The sequence below is a fragment of the Cibotium barometz genome, chromosome 18 (assembly GCF_041138505.1).
Source record: "Cibotium barometz isolate CiBa-2024 chromosome 18, ASM4113850v1, whole genome shotgun sequence".
Taxonomy (NCBI): Eukaryota; Viridiplantae; Streptophyta; class Polypodiopsida; order Cyatheales; family Cibotiaceae; genus Cibotium; species Cibotium barometz.
In genome coordinates, this window is record NC_141063.1 from 36350432 (window position 1) to 36374655 (window position 24224).

At 45.6% G+C, this 24224-nt stretch overlaps 1 protein-coding gene across 1 annotated transcript in view; it reads right to left on the bottom strand.

Moving 5' to 3' along the window:
• LOC147629263 (cytochrome b-c1 complex subunit 6-1, mitochondrial-like) overlaps positions 1-24224 on the bottom strand; it is a 57915-nt gene that overhangs the window by 18769 nt on the left and 14922 nt on the right. The window contains exon 2 of the mRNA XM_086812526.1: positions 18386-18476. Within this exon, the coding sequence (XP_086668652.1) occupies positions 18386-18476 (91 nt within the window). The remainder of the gene's footprint in view (positions 1-18385; positions 18477-24224) is intronic.

Here is a 24224-nt window from a genome sequence, read left to right on the forward strand (position 1 = left end):
TTAGGGACTTGCAGATGAAAGCTACAAAGATGGACCCCACTACTCTTTTCGGGTTCTTCGTAACTAGTTTACCAGACTCATACCGTTTACAGGTTAAAAAAAACAAATGCAAAACATTGGATGAAGCCATTCATTCAGCTCGTATCCATGACAATACAATGGTCTCTTCCAAGTCTAAAACCGTTACCGAGCAGGGGAACAAGCATAAAAGAAAGTTCTCCACACCTACGGCTAACACGACTGTAGAAAAGTCTTCGAACCAACCTTCGAAGAATTCAAGTTCGACACCAGCGAAGAAGAAACGACTCCTTAAAGCTTTGAAGCTCAAGAAGGAGGGACGTTTCATCTACGAAGAAAAAGGACACATGCGTAATGAGTGCCCGAAACAAAAGGGTGCAAAGACCAACGCAAGACCCAAGCCAAAGGCAACTAACCAGTTGTCTTTGACAGGTACGTCAGTTACTGTACTTTCTCGCCTTAGTTCATGTTCTGATTGTCTGTTCAACTAACGTTTTTGGCTTGCATGAACTTCTCCAAGTTTATGGAGAAGTGAATGGCCATAGAATCCACATTCTTCTAGACCCTGGCAGCTCACACAATTTTGTTAACTACAAACTTGTGTAGAAATTGAGTCTTGATACGACCCCTAGCGATCATACCTATGAGGTACGCTTACCTGCGCGGGAAGGCAAGTATGGGATCGAAAGGTGGAGATGCTACCAATCCAGATTCAGGACTACAAAGATACTCTGGAATGCTATGTTATGCACCTAGAAAATGTAGACTTGTTATTAGGGATTGAGTGGTTTAAGACTCTTAAAGTCCAGATAGATTGGTCTAGTCATATTTTTTCTTTTCAACATGGGAACACCCAGTATAGTATCTTAGGTGATTGTATACATCCCTCTCAAGGACCTCTTGTAAATACAATTGATTTTGGAAATATAATGGATTCTTCTTTGTATACCGCTTTTCATTGTGTATTGATTCCACTTTCTCATACCTTCCATGGATGTCAATGAATTAAGTGTGTTTGAAAGCAAAGAATTACAGAAGATACTTGATTCGTTTCAAGATGTATTTCCTAAGGAGCTGCCAACAGGTTTACCACCTGAAAGGACAATAGATCATCGTATTGACTTGATCCCTGGTGCTCATCCTATCAGTATTCCACCTTACAGGATGAGCCAAGCTGAGAAAGATGAGTTGGCTAAACAACTCGAAGATTATTTAAGGATAGACCAGATCCGTCCAAGTAAATCACCTTGGGGTGCACCTGTGTTGCTTAGGAGAAAGAAGGACAACACCTGGAGAATGTGTATAGATTACAAGAGATTGAACAACCTGACAATTAAGAACCGTTATCCTCTCCCTAGATCAGATGACCTGATTGACCATTTTGCAGGAGCGAAATATTTCACGGAGATAAACATCATTTACTTGGGACACAAGATCACTAGAGATGGATTGAGCATTGACTATGACTAAGTTCAGAAGATTCTGGACTGGCCTATACCGCGAACAGTGAAACAACTTCGTCCTTTTCTCGGTTTTGTTGTTTTTCTTCGGAAATCTGTGCGGAAGTACTCTCAGCTCACACTACCGATGACCGACTTGTTGAAAGGTCGTGGACGTAAGTCAAATCAGCCTATCACTTGGAATAACGATTTGGATATGGCCTTCAGACTTTTGAAAGATAAAGTCATGGGAGCACCTATCTTAGCATTACCCGATCCTAGTTGGCCTTATGTTCTTGAAACTGATGCCAGTGACTATGCCGTCGGGGCTGCTCTATTTCAAGATGGTAGACCTGTTGCTTTTGAAAGTAAAAAGCTAGACGACACTCAATCTCGTTGGCCAACCCTTGAGAAGGAGCTTTATGCTGTGATTCATGCTCTCAAGGTTTGCAGACATTATTTATATGGCTCCAAGTTTGTGGTATTGACTGATCATCAATCAATCAAATATGTGTGTGATGCGGATGATTTGAGAGAAAGGAAAGCTCGTTGGGCTGAGTTAATGCAAGATTTTGATTTTGAGATTCGTTATCGGAAAGGATCCATGAACAGTGTCGTAGATGCGGTTAGTCGAATTAGAGAGGTGAATACTTTGTCGTTCACCGAGATTTCTACTGACTTATTTCAGTCATTGAGAGGGCTTTGCAGGACTGATAGTTATTTTGGTCCATTTTGGCAGAAGATCCAGGACGGGAGCTCATTGATTGACCAAGACTCAATGACTGAGCAATCTACCATTCAGGCTACAGGAGGCCAGTGGTGGATGATTCGGAATGGTTTACTATTCCGTAATGAAAAAATTTGTGTACCACAGATCCTGATCATTAGGTCCAAGATTCTTAAGGAGTGTCACGACACCCCTTCTGTTGGACACCCTGGGGTACACAGGACGCTATCGTTAGTGAAACACACTTTTTATTGGCCAAAGATAAAAGGGTATGTAGAAGATTATGTTCTCAAGTGTCAAATTTGTCAGGTAAATAAAGCTGAACACTTTAGACAAGCTGGGTTGTTGCATACTTTGCAAATCCCAGGTAATAAATGGGAAAGTATTTCCATGGATTTTATTACCGAATTGCCAAGAACACATCAAGGCCATGATTCTATTTGGGTTGTGGTAGATCGCTTGACAAAAATGACTAGATTTTTACTGACCCGGAAGATTATTACAGCTACGCAATTAGCACGGCAGTTTATCGAGCAATTGTTTAGACTGTACGGGTTACCGCAGGACATAGTCAGTGATAGGGACTTGTTTTGGAAACTTGTTTTTGAGAAGTTGAAAACAACTTTGAATTTGAGTTCCTCAGATCATCCTCAATCTGATGGCCAGATTGAAAGAGTGAATCAGATTTTGGAGGATATGCTTCGGACATATGTATCCAAAAGACAGAGTTCATGGAAGGATTATCTTCCTATGTTGGAATTTGCTTATAACAGTACTAAGCATACAAGTACAGGTAAACTAGCAGCTAAACCCGCCTTTTGGGCTGTTCTGTTGTTGGCATTCCTTTGCACATTTCTCTGCACGGGCAAAGAAATTGGTTTTAGTCCTTTCATGCTTATGTATCTTGGGCCATTTTTCCACCAATTGTGTATGAAAAGAATGGCCCTAGGGCCATTCTTGGATGCCCGATGTCTAAGAAATGTTACAAGTTGCGAAGGACTCTATTAGAAGTGCTCAAGACCGAGACATATTTTATTCTAATAGACATCGTTCACCCAGAGAGTTCTCTGAAGGAATGATGGTGTATTTGCAAGTTTCGAAAGATTCCGAGACTTTACGGACAGGTCGATCTCCAAAATTATCTCCTAGATACTATGGACCATTTCGTATTAGGGGAGTATGTCATGTGCACAGTGTGTATCTACCGTGTGCTACACACACACAAGACTAGCTTCGAGGTTTGGGGAAGCTTGGAGCTAGGCAGGCTGATTGGCGAGCTGAGTTAGGGATAGCCTAACGAGCGGGCACCCAAGTATGGACGGGCGGGCGTCCAAGTGTGGACACCCGATGACCGGCCAAGAGCCTATAAAAGGGTGGCCAAGGTTAGTCATTAGTCATATAGAGTCTCGCGAGATTTGTGAGAGCTGTGTGGTCTGGAGCCTGGATCTAGTGCAGACGTGCACTTGCTTTATGCACCGGAGGCCGGCAACAATCTCAAGGCCCGCAAGGGTAGCTTCGTGGCGGTATGGGACGTCGCGAGGTAGAGACTGGTCGGTATGTCAACCTAGTTAGCTCAACTCGTGGCTTGGTGGGGACAGCCAAGACTCTGGGCATGCCCACGGCTGTCATGGTTGGGAGGTGAGTCAGGCTTGCACCCCCTTCTTGTTTATTTGTTTGTTTGCAAGTTTGGAGTCTTGTACCAGGAGCGTTCTACGAGGAGATCTTATGGGACTTTGCCATCAAGCTTCCCCACATCCTCAATCATCAAGTAGGAGGAGCAAGTGGAAGGCGGTGGACTGTTACTGTGTAGAGACAACCGGCTACTGTTTATTTTCTCCTCCCTTTGTCTCTCTTCTCACTGGCTTGTGACTGTCTCGGAGTTGTTTCTCTGGCCCTTTGTGAGAGGAAGGGTTTGGCAGTTTGGAGGGTGGAAACAAGGCAAGGTTTTGGACTGTTTTGAAACTGTTTATGGGCTGTTTTTGCTTGGCTGCAAATTCAGCTATGTACTTGGGTTTCCGGCTGCAAGTACAGGTCACTTGGTTATGTTTCTTGGCATGGGAGTGATGCAAGCTCGCATGGCTGCGTGCTCATGGAGCAGATTGTTTTCTTCCTGCTAGAAAGGAACAGAGGGACCTACAGTCATGGGCATCTCTATGTTTCCAGATGTTTCATGAGGGAACAGGTAACTAGATGTATGCCGTTGTTGGCACTGTTGTTGAATGGTGCCAATGGCCATGAATGGTTCTGTATGGAAACAGGACAGAAGTTTCAAAAGGAAACAAGCCTAAGGGTTTCATGTGGAAACAGGTCGTAGGTTTCTCGAGGAAACATGTTTATGGTTCTCTAGGAGATAGGTCACATGCAGGCAACGGTCACAGAAGTGGACACATGTTTGGTACAGCCTTGCTACTGATTGGACAGGGGTCAGGGAATCCATGATAGAGATGGATAGTACCCTTGGAAGGTAGAGAGGGTTGGTACAGGTGTGTCGACTGTATGGTATGCTGTGCTGTGATACGAGTTCTCTTTTGAGAGACAGTTTGGGAGTCTGTGTTGTGATGCAGAAGCACTAGATGTGTCAGGGTGTGATGCTGTTCATAGTGTGAGAGGCTATGGATGGTTGTGGCAGCCTTGATCATGGGAGAGAGCTTCTGTATGCAGACTCAATGTGAGAGAGCCTTTTGATATGAATAATGGCTGGACTTGTTTGGGGATGCCGTGTGGATTTGAAACCATGATGCAAGTTCTTTGCAGGCTTCAGGAGTTCTACTGTGTCGGCTGAGTTCCCAGCCTTATATTGTAATCAAAGCTCTTATAATCAATTAAAGAAATACCGCAAGGGGCGCCACTGCGTTTTGGGGCCAATCGGTGTCCGTGTACTGTTTGCAGGAGCACTCTAGCTCTCCCTGTTTGTTTTCTTTTTCTAGGTCCTCAATGGCGTTGAAGTGTTTTATGTGCGAGTGTTTGTTTCACCGCCCGTCAGGCCGGTTTCATCCTCCTCTAACATCCTGCCCATGGATACATAATTGGACCCATTGTCCGTGATCACCTGCACAATGTTATCGGAGCCAATTTCATTGATTGCCTGTCACATGTGGGACATAATGAACTCCCCTGTAACCACTATCCCTGGCACCGATGCATCTATGGCATGAATGAACATTGTGTCTTTGCAAGAGGACACAAAAATGTTGTACACATTTCTCTTCCGCACATCTATCCATCCATCACAAAGCAAAGTACAACCATACTTTGCCCAAGTGGCCTTGATAGGCTCCATCTCCATATCTCCACAGCCAGTTGCTCCTTGCGAAGCTCAGTAGTGCGCAATGTTTTCATAGGAGGGGCCATCCCACTCACACCCAATGCGGGAGATAGCTCTCATTGCCTTCTTCCATCGAGGAGTCCTGACAATGTGGAAGGATAATCCACATTGAATAAACAACTTCATCAACTCCCTCGTTGCCTCTTTCATGGCAGCCTTCTACATCCCTACCTGCACATGTCCTTTCTTGAACACTGGAAGACTAGTTCTTTTGGCTCGAGGTGCCGAGCTAGAACCACCTGCAACATCACCACTAGTATCTTCCTCTCTGATAGTGCGAGTCCTCTTGGTGGAGACACTTTGACGTGCTTTAGGCTCTCCGAGATTCGGGATATCCTTAAGGGGGATACCTAGCTGCATGGCCTTCCAAGCCTTTAGGCTATCATAGATTTCTTGTGGCACATGCTTACATGGCCCAATGCCAAAACCCTTTGTTTGTGACAAATGTGCCTTCAACCTGGTGACACTGCCATGGTGCTTATCTGCACAAAAGTTGCATTTCCACTTTCCGCAGCCCGAGCCACCATATCTAGACTCAAAGGTGACATTGTTCCAAAGAGAATCACCTGTTCGAGGCATCCTACAGGGCGGGGATAAATGCAGATTGTTGGCCCTGCAAGTGCGACACACAACATAAAGTAATCTCATTTTATGATCCATGAATTTAATCTTGGCCAACAATAGAGCAAGGGGAAGAGAAGGTAGGTAGCCTTAGGCCTCAATAGAGCAAGGGGAGGAAGATATGCCATAAATATTGATGGAAGAGAACAAAACGTGCTACTTTGTGAGTTGTGCAGAGAAAACCAACATAAAGCAAAACATGACATTACCCCTTTAGAAGACCTCCACAAGGCCCAAGGACACCAAGGAGCAGGCGGGCTGACACAGGCATTGATTCGATGGCAAGTTGGTACACAAAACGGCGAAAAAGTACAGGCGGCCGCCACTGGGAAACGCGCACGAAAAAGGTACGAAACGATGTGATGTGACGGACTGTAGGGTATTAAAATATTCAGGATGAATAAAAAACGTGTTTCGTACAAGACGAAACGTTTCGTGCTTTTCAAACTTGTACGAAACGCGTTTCTATGCAACATTGATCTCAGTGTTACGACGTTTATCCTATTTATTGAGTATTTTATCTATTTTTCTCCTATTTTAGGATGTCTTGAGCAGTCGGCCAGCTCTTCCTGGAGTTGGCCAGCCTCCTTCCTTCACTATAAAAGGGGCCTCTCATATTCACTTGTATTCATCCATTCCCTTGCACATTGTTCAACATCTCTTCCTGGCTATTGCCATTGTATAAGGTGATCTTGTCCACAAGCTCTCACTACTCTCTCTCGTTCAGTTTATGCTTCCGCCTCTGCATTCTCCAACATGGTATCATTCACTTAGGTTTAGGCTGCTCCATCCTTCTTGCACAATACTCCCCGTTTTCTATCTTGCTATGCGTTTTGCTTCCATGACTTCTTCGGCTGCAGCAGCCCAGTCTCCTACAGTGGTTGTAGTTCATTACCCTGTTGCGTTTTCTTGTCCAACCCTCTTGCTGATGTCGACCAGCCCTCCACGCAGCGTTTTGATCTTCAAAGGCAAACTACGAAGAGTGTGGCTGCGTTTTTTGGTCCAGCCAGTCTGTTGGATTATATAATCTCCAGAGGGTCTACATCACCTTTTTTCATGCTTGTATTGGCCATTTATGAGGCCGTGCATTGGCATATCTTAGCAGAGATTATTCAGCATTTTTCTACCTTTTTTTATATTTTTAGGCATTTTTTGTAGTATTTTATGCTACTGTCATACTGTCCGCCTGCTACAGCTGGCCAACCAACATCCTAGGGGAATATATAAGGGCCGACTCCCTTTCCCCCAATTCATCTCATTTTTTAGCATTTAGTTGAGGTCATTAGCAACTACTACTGCTTCCTACCATTGTACAGCACCTACGGGCTTTCCTCATGCTCAGATTTCAGCAATAAACATCAGTTTCCAACATTTACAAGTCTTGTACCTGGGCCTACATTTGTGTTTCATATTTGCTTCACTTTCTTTGAGTATAGATTCAGGAACTGGTCACATCGTCATTTCTTGAAACTGACGAAGGAATTACGTCTTGGTCAAAGTCTGATTCAAGTTTTTAAGACGGTTCTTCTTGAGCTATCACTACTTTACTAAATTTAAAACTAATCATTTACCAATATTCATGGGAATTAGTCATAGGATTAAGAGAACTCTTATCTTGATATAAAAATTCTTTTATGCATCATTTTTTTTTGCATAAAACTCGATATTAGTGAAAGTAACACTTTCACAATAAAAAATTTCTTTTACGCATCCTTTTATGCATAAAAATCAATAATGATGAAAGTAACTCTTTTTTAAAGAGCAGAAGAAAGCTGCGTTTTTGTTTTGAAGCAGAGGCTTCGACAGTTTGCTGCGTTTTTTGCAGATTTTACTGTAGAAGGTGCTGCGTTTTCTTCCGGGAGCAGAGGCTTCCTCAAGAGTGCTGCGTTTTCTTCATCTGACACTTGGGACTGTTGTATTTCTGAATTTTCAGCAAAGATTGCTGATTTTTCTGATTGTTGAAGCCGCCTTCTAGGTGCTTAGGACAGGGAACTACATCTTGGAGAGATCTTCTTCCTCTCCTTTTAGTTTCCCACCCTCCCTCCCTTTCTTCTTGCTGTGCACAGCCTGAGAGGACGTGCTGATTTTTTTTCAGCCCCTTTCTTCAAAGAAGGTTTCTTGTATCAACAGGAAGACTCTCTCAGTTGTTGCCAATGGAGTCCATGACGGGGTCTCTACAAGATCATCAATTTTTCTTCCCACATCCCTCACATTGATTCCCATATTCATCATCTTTTCTCACCCGTGTTGGCTTTGGTTTCTGAGGCAGATACTTCTCTATGGCATTCTTGCTTCGGTCATGTACCCATTGTTGCCTTACAGAAGTTCCCTTCTAAGCAAGTTGACAACGGACTACCTCAACTCAAGTCTCTCACACATCTGCTCATCCTGCATGATGGGCAAGCATCATCGAGATGCATTTCCAGAGGAGGCCACTCATCGAGCAACCCGAAGATTGGAGCTAGGTTGTTGACATCATCATTTCTTGTGATGCACGGTTTGATGAGAGCTTGTTTGGAACTGATTCCTCTCCACCTAATGCATCTTTCGACTTTCTGGATGATCCATTCACGGCAGATGCTAGTGATCTTTTACATCTTCCATGTCCAGCTCCTCCTCCTCCCCCTGCTGCAACCCCGTGCCAACTGCTCCTTTACAGTCACCCATTCCCGTTGCATCAGCTTCTGCAGCTCCCAATCCCTCTATGAGTCCTGCTTTGACTCTGGGATTACCCTCACCAATGCTTACCTCATCACCACTTCCAGCAGCATCGGATGAGTCCTCTACTGTAGTTGGATCTTCTTCTTCACACTTTGAGAGGAAGGTTGGCCTACCTCTGTGGGTTCAGCAACTCTTTAGAGATTCTGGTCTCACTGATGCACAGCTCCATAACCAAATCTCTACCACCACCCCTGGACCTCACAGTTCATCTCAGGCTTCCATATCTTATCACACAGTGAATTATGCTCTCATGAGTTCTCTCTAGGAGATTGATGAGCCTGAGAGTCTAGAGGAGGCTCTTTCACAGCCATAGTGGCGGCAAGCCATGGAAGCAGAGATGGCCTCTATTGAGAGGAATAACACTTGGTCTTTGGTACCACGGCCTTTACATCGTCGTGTTGTTGGTGTGAAATGGATTTTCAAAGTCAAGTTTCATGCAGATGGTACTTTGGACAAGTACAAATCCCACCTTGTTGCAGGAGGATATGCTCAGAAGGCAAGTGAAGACTTTGATGAGACATTTGCTGTCACGTGCACACCATTCAGGTGTACAGTGACATGGCATCATTTTAGCATCATAAGCATCATCAGGATTTATCAGGCATTTAATCAGGATATTCATCCAGGCATATATCAGTATGAGCATCATATGGGGGTGTTTTCTCACCAACATCAGCACATGAGTCATTAAGAGCATTTAGGGCATTTATTACTTCAGGTCAGGACCTGTTATGACCAGCCGACACGTTATTTACAGTAGCCGACAGCATGTTTACATCAGCCGACAGCATGGATACACCAGCCGACCAGTTTTTGGCATTATATATTCAGTCGTGGGCTTTTTGCATCTGGCCGACTGCAGCCAAGCTGGCCAAGCAGCACATGTTCCCTCATATAAATAGAAGCGCCTCATCACATCTCAAATCCCAGCATTCAGCCGAGTGTTCTCCAGCGTTTCTCCTCCAGGAAGCCTTGGGAGCAACATATTCAGCAACGCATCAGCATTCAGTCCATCATATTCAGCAAACGCATCTATCTCCTCAGCGTTTCCTTCCCAGGTACCAGGAGAGCATTTGCGTTTCATCATCAGATCAGCATCGCATCTGTCCCAAAGCCATCCCTTCAGCGTTTCCTTCCCAGGAGACAAGGGAAAGACAGTGGGACAGCAGTTCATTCAGCATATCAGTATATTCAGCATATAGGCAGCATATTCAGCCTCATAGATCTATTCAGATCTCATTGTAACCGCATTCATCATCTAATATAGCTGCATTGCATTGACACATATTTGTCTATCTCTTAAACATCATTAAGTGCAGTTTAGTTAGACTAAGGTTGTGATTACTACGGTCGAAGACCTCACATGTCACATTGGTATCAGAGCGTTACAGGGTAACCAGCCTTAGAGCATGTTCATTCCATCAGTCATTCAGTCAGACATCATGATAATCGCTTCCGCACAGTTAAACCCAGTTCTCAAAATCTTGCAGGCCACCCTTAGGGATTTTCCCTTAGGTATGCATTAGTAACCCATCCATCTGCATTCTTGCACAGCATATAGGGTTGCACATGGCTTGCATAGTCATCATCATAGCAGTCAGTCTTGCATCTGCAAGGCATACATGTTTACCCATGAACTCTCTGGGGAAGAATGACATCCATCATCAAAGGAGGACATAAGTTTTGGGCTTCAACCGGCAGCAGCAAGGGGGTTTCTCTTCCACAGAAGACGGAAGTTTGCTCCAACATCGCCTCGAGAGGTTCAGAGCTTCAGGAACGACGGAGATGGTAGGTGAAAGGTTTCCACAAGCAGGTCAGGGGTGACTCAGGTATTCCCAAGCAGTTTTTGCAGCATTTGCCGTTCAGTTCCCGCAGTACATAGAGTCTTGGCTCAGAGGATTTCACTCCTGCAGACGACCTCAGTCCCGGCAGTAGAAGACAGAAGGGGGCAGTGGTTCGGAGGAGAAGGATCCCCAGAGGAGTCGAAGGTTGCCAGGTATACCACCCAGCAACAGTTTAGCAGCGGGGAATGTCACGTGCACACCATTCAGGTGTACAGTGACATGGCATCATTTTAGCATCATAAGCATCATCAGGATTTATCAGGCATTTAATCAGGATATTCATCCAGGCATATATCAGTATGAGCATCATATGGGGGTGTTTTCTCACCAACATCAGCACATGAGTCATTAAGAGCATTTAGGGCATTTATTACTTCAGGTCAGGACCTGTTATGACCAGCCGACAGGTTATTTACAGTAGCCGACAGCATGTTTACATCAGCCGACAGCATGGATACACCAGCCGACCAGTTTTTGGCATTATATATTCAGTCGTGGGCTTTTTGCATCTGGCCGACTGCAGCCAAGCTGGCCAAGCAGCACATGTTCCCTCATATAAATAGAAGCGCCTCATCACATCTCAAATCCCAGCATTCAGCCGAGTGTTCTCCAGCGTTTCTCCTCCAGGAAGCCTTGGGAGCAGCATATTCAGCAACGCATCAGCATTCAGTCCATCATATTCAGCAAACGCATCTATCTCCTCAGCGTTTCCTTCCCAGGTACCAGGAGAGCATTTGCGTTTCATCATCAGATCAGCATCGCATCTCTCCCAAAGCCATCCCTTCAGCGTTTCCTTCCCAGGAGACAAGGGAAAGACAGTGGGACAGCAGTTCATTCAGCATATAGGCAGCATATTCAGCCTCATAGATCTATTCAAATCTCATTGTAACCGCATTCATCATCTAATATAGCTGCATTGCATTGACACATATTTGTCTATCTCTTAAACATCATTAAGTGCAGTTTAGTTAGACTAAGGTTGTGATTACTACGGTCGAAGACCTCACATGTCACATTTGCTCCTACAACCAGGTATATACCACCATCAGGATTGTTTTGGCTCTGGCTGCACACTTCAGATGGCCCAAGTTCCAGATGGATGTCAAATCCTCTTTTCTGAATGGAGATTTAGAGAAGGAAGTTTATGTTGAGCAACCTCCTAGTTTTGTGATTCAGGGACAGGACACCCATGTTTATCTTCTGCAGAAGGCTCTTTATGGTCTCAAACAAGCACCCCGTGCCTGGTATTAGAAGATTGATGCCTTCTTGTTATCTCTTGGCTTTGAGAGGGCATATGCTGACAACAATCTCTATGTGCCTCTTTCTGATGGAGATATTTGTGTCATTGTTTTGTATGTTGATGACCTCATTCTTTCTGGCTCAGATACTAGGTTGGCCACACATGTTCAGTCCAAGCTTTCAGAGACATTTGAGATGACTGATCTTGGCCTTCTACATTATTTTCTTGGGCTGGAGGTTTGGCAGAAAGATGACTGTATCTTCATTTTTCAAAAGAAGTATGCTCACACTTTATGCGTTGTCAGATTGTACCTCGCTCTCTTGTCCCATGGATCCCAATGCCAATTATCCAAGGAGGATGATACTCCCTTGGTGGATTCCACAGAGTACCAGCAGATTGTTGGCTCATTGCTTTACCTTGCCAACACCCATCCAGACATCTCCTATGCTATAAGTGTTCTCAGCCAGTTCTCATCAGCCACTCGAAGGTCACATTGGCAGGCACCTTTGTGAGTTCTTCGTTATCTTCGAGGTACTTCAGATTATGGCATCACCTACTCCAGTGGTGCTGATTCGGTTGGCTTCACAGATTCTGATTGGGCAGAGGCTGCATTAATACTCGGAGGTCTACATCTGGATATTCATGCTTGGTACTGGATTGGTTTCTTGGAAGTCTCAAAAGTAGAGGAATGTTTTTGCTTCTTCCACCGAGACTAAGTATAAATCTTACCTTCTCTCATCCACTGAGGTTCTGGAGCATTTGTGCCATGCCAACACTTCCCCGGTTACTATTTTCTCGGATTCTCAAAGTGCTATTGCTCTAGCACAAAATCCTGTGATTCGGGGACGATACGCGACTAGATCGAGTTCGGCCTTCTTCGACTAGCCTACTATTCTACCAAGGACAATGTGGCTAATCTCTTCACCAAACCACTTCCGAGAGCTACTATGGAGGTGTTACTTCAACGTGCTGGTTTTGGACTGCCCCTCTTGCGCTGAAGAGAAGGTATTGGATTATATCATCTCCAGAGGGGCTACATCACCTTTTTTCATGCTTGTATTGGCCATTTATGAGGCCGTGCATTGGCATATCTTAGCACAGATTATTCAGCATTTTTCTACCATTTATTGGTATTTTTAGGCATTTTTTGTAGCATTTTATGCTACTGTCATGCTGTCGGCCTGCTACAGCTGGCCGACCAGCATCCTGGGGGAATATATAAGGGCTTACTCCCTTTCCCCCCAATTCATCTCATTTTTTAGCATTCAGTTGAGGTCATTAGGAGCTGCTACTGCTTCTTACCATCATACAGCACCTACGGGCTTCCCTCGTGCTCAAATTTCAGAAATAAACATCAATTTCTAGCATTTATAGGTCTTGTACCTGGGCCTACATCTTCTTTCACAGTCCTCTCCTTGCTGTCGGCCAGCCTTACAGGCTGTGTTTTGTCCTACAAAGGCAAGTTCTTGGAGTTGTGGCTGCGTCTTCTACTTCAGCATCAATTGTGGTGAGCTTCTTGCATGTAGTGTTGCCAAACAAGTGGCACTACATCTCCTTCTTCCTCCACGAGTCCCTACCCTTCTGGTAGGAGGTTCCCAGTGGTTTCTTGGATTGTTTTGCTGCTGTCCGGCCTTTGTCTCTCGCAAGTTTGAGAGGGGGCTGATTGGTTCTGGAGCCTCGCTTCATTCGAAAGCACTTGAGAGGAGTCTTGGAGAGCTGAGATTTGTGTTCTTTATTACTGTGGATATGGCTCCCCCCTGTACGAACAAGGATGACAAGTTGAAAGGACCCAACTATGCCCATTGGAAGCTACAAATGTGGATCTGGTTCATCCACAAGGATTTGTGGGATATTGTTCAGGGCACTGAGAGGAAGTCCTCAGAACTCCAGGAGGTGGACTCAAGATCAAGAGGATGAATTCGTTGCATAATTACAAGACTGGGAGAATCAAGATTCGAAGGCGCATTCAGTGCTTGTGCTGACTATCACAGAGGAGGTCTCACCAACCGTGCAAACTCTCACCAGTGCTCATCAGGTATGGTCTAAATTGGAGGATCTCTTTACTCAAGATTCGTCGATGAGGGCAGTTACCTTGCAAGGGCACCTCTATGGTTTGTTATTCCCTGCAGGCATTTCTATGCAGTCGTTCCTCATGAAGGCCAAGGTTATCCATGACCAGTTACTGGCTATGGGTGTTGCTTTGTCCTCTGTTCAGCTGGCTACACTTATCTTCACCAAGCTTCCCCCGGACTATGATGTGATTTCTCAATCTTTGCAGTGCCAAGTCACAACCACTCAATTGGATTTTGATGATCTTAGCTCCCTACTCTTGGAGGAAGAGTCCGTCCTTGTTTCTCAGGGTAAGATAAAGGTGTTTCTTAACAGTCCAATCAAGCACTTACTTCAGTACAAAAGAAAGGTCAAAGTCGTTGCTTCTCCTGTGGGAAGAGAGGACATCTATCCAAGGATTGTTTGTCCAAGAAGAAGGACAAGACCAAGGGCAAGTCTTCATCTCAGAAAAAGGGCAAAGACACGACACACGACAATGATACAAATTCTTCTTGTACCACTTCTAGGGCTCCCAAGGCGCTTCTGGCTCAGAAGAACCTAGATAGTGTACTTCTCTAGTATACATGCAGTTCCCCCCATGTGCTTCCAGCCAAAGGAGGCTTGTGGGCTAGAGAGGGGACTGATTACACCTCCACTTACTCATGCATGGGAGCCATGATTTGGAGTTCCAAGCATTAGACATCTGACAGGACATGGTTATCTTTTGTGTGGCAGAGATTATGAACTGGATCTGTTCCGAGTTCATTGTTCGAGGCTTTTGGGACGTAATGTGTTTTCCGTCCACTGTTGGGGATTATGGGCGTGATGTGTCCTGCAGCTCATCATCTATTCTTGGAGTTCACTGCACACTTGTGTGGGAATTCGTAGCCAAGTAAAGTTCCTTGATGTTCGTGGTGGCATTTTGTTTCAAGAAAACAAGTTGGCGGGTGCTCTCTCCGAGGTGATTCTAGTATTCGTGATGCTGGAGGGTCCATGGTTGCATCTTCATCAACTTATCTTCTTCAGACTCTTACACACTATGAGCTGCACAGGGGGTGTCACAATTGGCGGGTGCTCTCTCCGAGGTGATTCTAGTATTCGTGATGCTGGAGGGTCCATGGTTGCATCTTCATCAACTTATCTTCTTCAGAGGAGACCCTGTGAAGAAGAACGGTGCAGAAGCAAAGACAATGTCGGAGCTCAAGCACGGCCAATAACGAAGGCTCGCATCCATGTGCGGCAAAGCACTCCGAGAGGTGGTCAATGTCGAAGGCTCGCGTTGGTGGATGCAAAGGCACTCCGAGGTGGTAGTGGGTAGCAAAAGCTGACGTGATGATGATGTCGATGATGATGCAGACTCTGGTGACAACGGTGCTGCAATACCTGAGGGGTGGTGAGTAGCAGAGGGGGCTGCCGTCCCGAGTGATGGAAGTGGTGTAGTGGCGCAAGCTCTGGTGACAAGGGTGCTGCAATACCTGAGCGGAAGAGAGAAGCAGAGAGGGCTGCCGTCTCGAGTGGTGTCAATGGTGAAAATAAGCAAAGAGTGGGCTGATGTCCCATGAGCTGAAGATAAAAACGCTGAGGTGCTGAAGTGTGGCAGAGAGGGCTGCTGTCCCATGAGCTGAGGATAAAACGCTGGTATGCTCTACTGTAGCAGAGAGGGCTGCTGTCCCATGAGCTGATATGAAACGCTGATGTGCTCTATGTAGCAGAGAGTGGTTGTTGTCCCATGAACTGAAGTAAAACGCTGATGTGTTGGAGCTGACAGGCAATGATGATGCAGCAGATGTAGTGCAACCCCCAGCAACAGCAACAACCAGCAGGTGAGATATGGTCTATTAAGTGGTACAAGAAGCTGAATGAAGAGCCTATGCTATATATAGTGTGAGGGCTGCTGTTAAGGACAGTCGGCCAGAAGCAAGACACAAAAAACATGAAATAAAGCCAATAAAATCCAGAAATTTCCCCTTTTTAGGACTGGATAAATACCATTTTCAAGGGAAAGCACCACAGGAAGGTGCTGAGGAAGGACTCAAATGGAAGTAATACACCATTGAGGATGAGTATCTGCTCTACAAGGGAAGCGTATGCATCCCAAGGGATCATGACCTCAGCCGCAACTTCTTTATGAGTGTCATGATAATCCTAGCGTTGGACACAGACTACAAAAGACTTGTGCTTTTTTGAAGAGGCAATTTTTATGGTCAGGTATGAACACTATCCTTCATGCATGTCTATGTAATATATGGCAAACCTTAGTCTAAGGTTAAAAATCATAAAAGTAGGGTCTCCCATTTTTAGCATCGCCAGCTTCTTTTTTGTTTTTCGAGCCGGGGTCAGAGACGAGCATCGCCAGCTTCTCTTCTTCAAAAAACTAGCGCAACTGTCCGTACTATTCCATAGTTCATCAGTGGCTACATGTACACCTGCAGCACCTGTTCCCGTACTGCTCCTGGTGAAGCTTCTATCTGTCCTGTACTTGCTGATGGCATTCCTGTACGACCTGAAGCATGCTAATGTCATCATCTGTAGGGTCCTGTACTGCCTGCTCATGTACCCGGATGTACCAGTTTGTACTTGCGATACCTCCCTTTGTACTTACTGAACCCAATTGTACTTGGCTGTACCAGCTGTAACAAGTATTGTACCTGCTGCTCCAGCTATATCCCGTGCTGTACCTGTTGAAGAACCTGCTGTACCAGCTGTCCTGCCATCCGTACCAGTTGTTCTACTTGAGGTGCCAGCTGCTACTAGGCACTCATTCTCAAATCTCCATTGTTGGACGCCCTGTTCTTGCGGCGAATTTGCACTCTAATTTGCACTCTGTTAGTGTACCAGCTGTACACATGCAAGAGTTAATTCACAGGCAAGGGTGAAAGTAACTCTTGTAATAACTACTTCTTGGAAAGAACGAAACTTTTCATGACCTTAGCTAGACTAGATTCAAAATCTGGTAGATAGGGGCTTATTTGTTAGGCCACTTATAGTCAAAAAGGCATGAATGAGGTATTGTACAGGAAAAAAATAATCTTTTCATTATAACTCAAGGAGGTACTCTTGATTGGGGCCATAATATATGTGCTGCTAATTAAACAGAAAGTGGGCTTTAGAGCTCCCCACGTTGTCTATAATCTTGTTTTCTTACTTCTAAACCCAATATTCCCAAAAACATAACTATTATTTAGTATTGAAAATCTTTACATGACTTCGTTTAAGAAAATAATTTTATGTAGGTGCAAGGGTTCGAACCTTGGTCCAAGCATAGTTGTTTCTCATACTGGTACGAACCTATTCGTACAGTAAGGTTCGTACGGTACGATTCTATACGGTCTCGTACAGTATGAATTGAACTTTGAAGCTCTAGCCTCCCTCTCTCTCTCTCTCTCTCTCTCTCTCTCTCTCTCTCTCAACTATCAAGCCGCTCTCTCTCTCTCTCTCCACTTTCAAGCCTCTCCCTCTCCCCTCTCTCTCTCTCTCCCCGCCTCTCTCTCCCTCAACTTCTCAAGCCCCTCTCTCAACTTTCATTCAAGCCTCTCTCCCTCTCTCGTTTTCTTTTAACATATTTTATCGTACGGTATCCCAAAATTTCATATCATACCATAAATTCCCGTACGGTATCATATTTTTGTACCATGACAACTATGCAACCAGGCTATGCTTGTAGCCCTTCATAAGCATGCTAGGGTTCTAGCTAGCTACTGTGAATACCCTTGGCACCTAGTTGTTTCTTGTTTTGAAGCAGTTTGATAGGACTATGATGAAACTCTCAATGTGTTGTCCCAAGAGAGTGGGATGTTTGGTAGGAATGCACGCCACCCCCGCCCCCCACTGCAAGTGGGGCCCTGCTTCTCTTGTAGAATATGGGATTGACCTGGCCTGGTGATGACCACTGCATGCATATACCACTTGCTGTTTGCTAGAGTTGTTGTTGCTGGAGTGCGAAGATTTGGAGAACTCTCCATGACAGAAACATTGTTGAGCAAGAGAAAGTGTGTTATCAACAGAGGGAAGCTGTATGAAGTACAGGGCACATTTACATCCTTTAAAGAGAGGAGTTAATAGCCACATCCAAGAAGACATCTTAATCCTCTTAAACAAGCCAAAACTATTTACTATCCACGCAATCATTTCAAGCTTGAAGTCATGAGGAAGAATGGGTCTTGTAAAAATCATCACGATGTTCTCCAAGATATGAAAAAAGGGACAATGACGGGGCATTTATAAAAACAGTCTGCCAGTTCCTTCTGTCAGAGAATTTGACAACGGACGGAGTCAGGGACCGGCAATTGAGCCCACCCACAACCCGATCATCCAAAAAATGCAGGCCTAATGTTTGCGATAGAGATTCCCAACATTCATGATCAGTTACGAAAAGAAGCCATGAAACATTGTAGAGCTTACTTGGTAATTTATCAGTTGCTTGACACACTTTGGCTTGGACCATTCGTCCAGATCCTTTCTAGGATCCACAAGCTCACCAGATTCATCAGACCTACAATGTCATCAAAAGTCCAAATTAACCCTGTATCCCATCTTCCTAAGCTATTAACTTATCTTTTTTAAGAAAGATATTAACTTCTAACCAGCTCCAACAAAAAAAACTGTACAAATCCAAACAACACACACCTATCAATACTAGTTATGAGATCACTTGCACTTTTTTTGAGATAAGACTTGCACAACTCACTCAAACACACAAATACCTGGCCTACTTATGTATATGCTGCTGAAATAAATAAGCTGCTGAAAATAAATAAACATAAACAGGTCTACATTAAGATGCAACCTCTGAGTACAACTAGGATAAGATGAAAGTACACTTGCCAAAGTTTGCAAGTTGCAACACTGAGATGCATGCCAGCAGGTTGCAGCAGGCACATTCCTGAAGCTGGGTAAACAGCCTCTGCCAAGAACTAAGGGCTGCCTGCAGACAGCAGGTGTGAGACTGGATATCTGATAGGTGCTGGAGCACCTACCTAAGTGTGGACATGGGATAGTCACACATAGGCGAACACCGTAGTACAGTAAAAGTTTTATTTTTTGGTCAACCTGATGCAGCCTGTGCAAGCTTCCATGGACTTGTTTAAATCAACCCCCAATCCATGTTTTGAGCATTGAGCCATAAGAATCCAGGAAAAGAGGTTTTGAGACAGCAAACGCATTTTTATGCGACTGTGCCTTAGCCTTGGTCTTCTACCTCTTCCAGCAGTATTTTAATTTTCCCCATGTTGCAAATAATCTTTCTGATATGCTCAGTATATGTTTAATGTAAGATCATAGAATCATAAGTCAGAAGTGCCTCTGCTCCGACTTTTGACCCACTTTGACATCGATGTTTCTGTATGACTTGCTTTCCGCCTATACTTGGCTAGCATCAAAAGGTATCATTCCTAAGAAGGAAGCCCCTCCTCTTGGCAACTTAATGATCCTGTTTTCTTGACACAACTTGCAAAGTTAGTAGATTCAGTTACATGTATTTCTCTCATCTCACATGCAAGTCATGAATCATGATATTTGTGCCACTTCAATATATAGACAATATAGGAGATAAAGAAGATAACAGACAGCAAGTCTACAGGTTGCTTAGATTTGTGCAAATTTGACTGGGTAAACATTAAATTAAACAATTCAAGCAACAAAGCACACCCTCTACAAATCTAATGGTGGATGTAATGTCTCCATAGACGACACCAAAGGATCATCTAACCTACAACCGAAACCCTAACGAGGTTTCATAGTCCCGACATCGTACGCATCACATGACCCCAATAGATTGTGGCTAGCGACTCACCACCCAACCATAGAGTCCTCCGGACTCACCCCTAACCCAGAGGTCTGTTTGCCGCGGCTTGGTACTGATGGCCCCAACCTAGCGTCCCATACCACTAGGCTGAACCACCCACCTTGCAGCTCCATGGTCATGAGGTCTTGCACACCCCGCATTGATACCTCAATAACTCATAAGTGCCCCCAAGGTCGCTATTGAATGCCCTTGCTTTATTTATAAGCTTCCTTGCTTTACTTATAAGCTTTTAGCCATTATTAGCCCTCCTCTTGTTAGAAGTCATCTCCTGTCTAGATTTATACACCAGGGCGTTTGTTGTGGGTGTGCCCGCCCTTATCAGGTGTTTTATCATTTTTCCTCACTCCCCGCATTTTTCCCCTATTTTTCCCATTTTTCTGAGGTTTGGGAGGGCTGCCAGGTGATGCCAGGAGCACCCCAGTGCTGGCCGACTCCGTGTTGATCAGTCATGGGCTACTGGGCTGCTGGCCGACTGGATTTCATCAGTCATGGGCACCTGTTTGCTGGCCGACTGCAGTTGTGGGACCTTTTCATCAGTCGTGGGCATTCTTTCTGCTGGCCGACTTCCCTCTATGGGATGTATATATAGGACCCCAGCCCCCATACCTTATTTGTATCATTTCTCGGGATCTTCTTGTGTATATAGAGCAGAGTTACACGCCTACATCTCTCTCTCTCTTGTGCTGTTTTTCTGCCTGCCTTTTTGCTCGTGTTCCCAGATTTGGTCATCATCTCCGCTGCGTATTCTGACATGGTATCAGAGCCCTAGGCTCTAGATAGGTCTTGGGATTTGTGTGAGCAAGAGGGGGACTGTTTTGTGGCTGATTGGTGGACTGTTTTGGGCTGATCGGGAAGAGGAGAAGCAAGAGGAAGGCGGGCTGATTTGCTGGACAGCCACTTGCAGGTTTTTAGTTCTTCTTTGTTCCCACCCACCCACCCACCCACCCTTTTCAGAGTACATCCCCGCTATGGCAGATCTGTTTGAGATGGCTGAGAGACATGTGAAGATCCCGACACTCCCCACGTTCCCGGTGGACCGTCAGTTGGACGGGAGCAACTACGGCATATGGAAGGTGATGATGGAATCTGTTCTGGAGTCTTACGACCTCGCCGATTTCGTCGTTGTTGGTGTTCCACGGCCGGAAGTAGAGGAAGGGGAGTTACCATCAACCCGAAAGGACCGGGAGGCCCAGACACAGATCTGGGATCGTGTCAACGCCAGGGTCCGTTCGTTTATTTTCCTCAACTGCACACCACAGGTAATCAATCATGTAAAGCACATGACGCTGGCCAGAGATATATGGCAGCATTTGGCCTCACTTTACAACAGGGTATCGCCCATGAAGAGGATTTCCTTGGAAGTACAGATGCAGGTTATGAGCCCTGCAAAGTCGTCGATGATGCGGGAGCATATTAACAAGCTGCAGGCTCTTCAACAGGAAGTTCTTCAGGCTGGGAAGGAGATATCGTCAGAGGACATGGCCATCACGTTGCTGTCACATTTGCCCTCTTCGTACTCAGCATTCTACTCGTCGTTGATTACCAGTGGCAGGCTCAGCACCATCACGTGGGAGGAGCTTGTGCCCATGGTCCTGGACCAGGAGGAACGATTCACGAACCCTCCTCAGGGTGGAGGTTCGGAGGCCTTTACTGGCCAACGATCGAAAGGCCGTAACTCGGGCAAAGGGAAGGCTTCATCGGAGAAGTCTTCTGAGAAGAAGTCCGACGCTGACCGCGAGAAACTGAAGGCAGAGAGGACCTGTAATGATTGTGGCGAGAAAGGCCACTATTGGAGGCAGTGTCCCAAGCGGAAGACCGAGAAGGGTGAAGATTCCTCAGCAGCAATCATGAAGACTCCGGCTTTTGTGCACCTGGAGGTGATGGACACCGATGTTTCATTTTCTTCAGGCAAGGAGGAGATTGGAGGACTCTCCGCAACGGATACTCGGGAGTGGATTCTCGATAGTGGTGCTTCCAGGCACATGACTCCTTCCCGTTCCGGTTTACAGGATCTCTGCAGGCTTTCTGGTCATATTCTTACTAGGGATACGTCCACTATCCCAGTTCATAGTGAGGGCAGGATGGAGATAGTTCCCGATGGCAGAGGGGGGAAGCATTCCTCCCAGGTATTGTATGTTCCGGCACTTGGTTTTCATCTGTTGTCAGTGCATCAGGTTTGCAAGACTGGCGTACGGGTGGAGTTTGATGAGCATTTTGTTGCTCTCCGGGACAAAGCAACAGGCCAAGTGGTTTGGGAAGGCGGAGTGGAGAATGGAGTTTACAGGCTTTCAGCACTCTCTCTCCCAGGTCCTCAGGTTTGTGATGAGTGGCAGTCTGGTAATGGCCACTTAAGTGTGGATACGCTGCAGGTGCGGGCTTTCCGAGACCAGGTGGTGGATAGCTTGCCAGTAGATGGCAGCAGTTGGCAGGAACTTTCCAGTACTAATGTTGGTAGTTCTTGTGTTCGTGAGTCAGAGGAAGCTGAACAGGTCACTTATGCTCTGATGTCTCGTAGTGTTCGGGACATAGAACTTCCAGTAGTTGAGGATGTTCTCTCCACGGGGACCTTTTGGAAAGCCAGGCAGGTGGCAGGTGCTTACTTGCAGAAGGAGGTGGTTTCTCCAGGCTTTGTGGTTCCGAATTCAGAGGGGGTGGTTGACAGGTTTCATCAAGTTTCCAGGTATTGTTTGTGCACCGTAACAGGTGGTGATCCTTGTGAGCAGTGTGATGTCTCTGTGACTCAGAAGCTGTATGGTTCATGGATCTGGTTGATGGACACCAGATTGGACGGGAGCTTCCTGATGAGGCGGTTGAGCTCATGGTTGCAGATGTCTCTTTGGGAGGCAGGATTGCGTTTCCTGTGGTTTCTGCGGCATGTGAAGGATCATGGACTCTTGTACACAGGAGGGGGATTGTTGGATGGAGTCCGACTCCACGGTTGGAGTGACTCGGTTTGGGGAGGAGATTCGGACACGAGGGGATCTACTTATGGCCCAGGAGCAGTTTTACAGAGCAGGAGGAGGTTACATTGCAAGTTTGGGCTTCCACTGGAGGAACCCATGGTCATCCAGAGGCACTTTGTTCATGAACAGATCGTTGCTGATGACATCTTGCTAGAGTTCTATTCGACGGAGGACAGTACGGTGGACCTCTTCACGAAGTCACTCTCTTAGGATTTGCTCAAGCGGCACCCCAGCTCCCAATGGTTGGTTACACAGCCAGGAGCAGAGAGGGGTGTTAGAAGTCATCTCCTGTCTAGATTTATACACCAGGGCCTTTGTTGTGGGTGTGCCCGCCCTTATCAGGTGTTTTATCATTTTTCCTCACTCCCCGCATTTTTCCCCTATTTTTCCCATTTTTCTGAGGTTTGGGAGGACTGCCAGGTGATGCCAGGAGCACCCCAATGCTGGCCGACTCCGTGTTGATCAGTCGTGGGCTACTGGGCTGCTGGCCTACTGGATTTCATCAGTCGTGGGCACCTGTTTGCTGGCCGACTGCATTTATGTAGTCGTGGGACCTTTTCATCAGTCGTGGGCATTCTTTCTGCTGGCCGACTACCCTCTATGGGATGTATATATAGGACCCCAGCCCCCATACCTTATTTGTATCATTTCTCGGGATCTTCTTGTGTATATAGAGCAGAGTTACACGCCTACATCTCTCTCTCTCTTGTGCTGTTTTTCTGCCTGCGTTTTTACTCGTGTTCCCAGATTTGGTCATCATCTCCGCTGCGTATTCTCACACCTCTCTACCGCGTGGATACCTCAATAACTCATAAGTGCCCCCAAGGTCACTTAAATAGTTATTGATTGCCCTTTGGAGAGAAGGTGCAGCCAAGCACAAGAACCCACACACACACAGAGCCACAGAGGACTCCAGTCATGGGAGTACAAGGAAAGACACAAACCCCGATGTATTGCCAAAGTACAATATAAGTAAACATTACAAGTGAAATAAGGGCAAGTTCACAAGCATAAGAGTTCGGGGAAAAAACCCCTCTTATGGAGGGTAAAAAAGCTCCCCGGCTGGTCCTACTAATCACCCATCCATACGCGTGCATCTGGCAACAAATCACCCCCTAGGAGTGATGAAGTGAACATGTACATGGATGGTAGATCAATCCCCAAAAGACAACAAGCCCAAAGCTTTATGGAAAGCTTCGAACTTTTCACAAGGAAATGCCTTCATGAACTAATATGCCAAGATATCATGTGTACACTGTAGACACATATACCAAGTTGATCTCTCTTGTAGAGAGTCTTTCCCTCACATAGTGATAATGCACCTCAATATGCTTAGTGCTAACATGAAACACCGGGTTCCTCGTAATTGTCATTACGCTTTGATTGTTGGAAAATAGTGGAGGACCACTGTCCTACACCCAAATCAACCATAAGGAGGCTAAGCCAAACACATTCAACAGTCGATGTAAAAGCT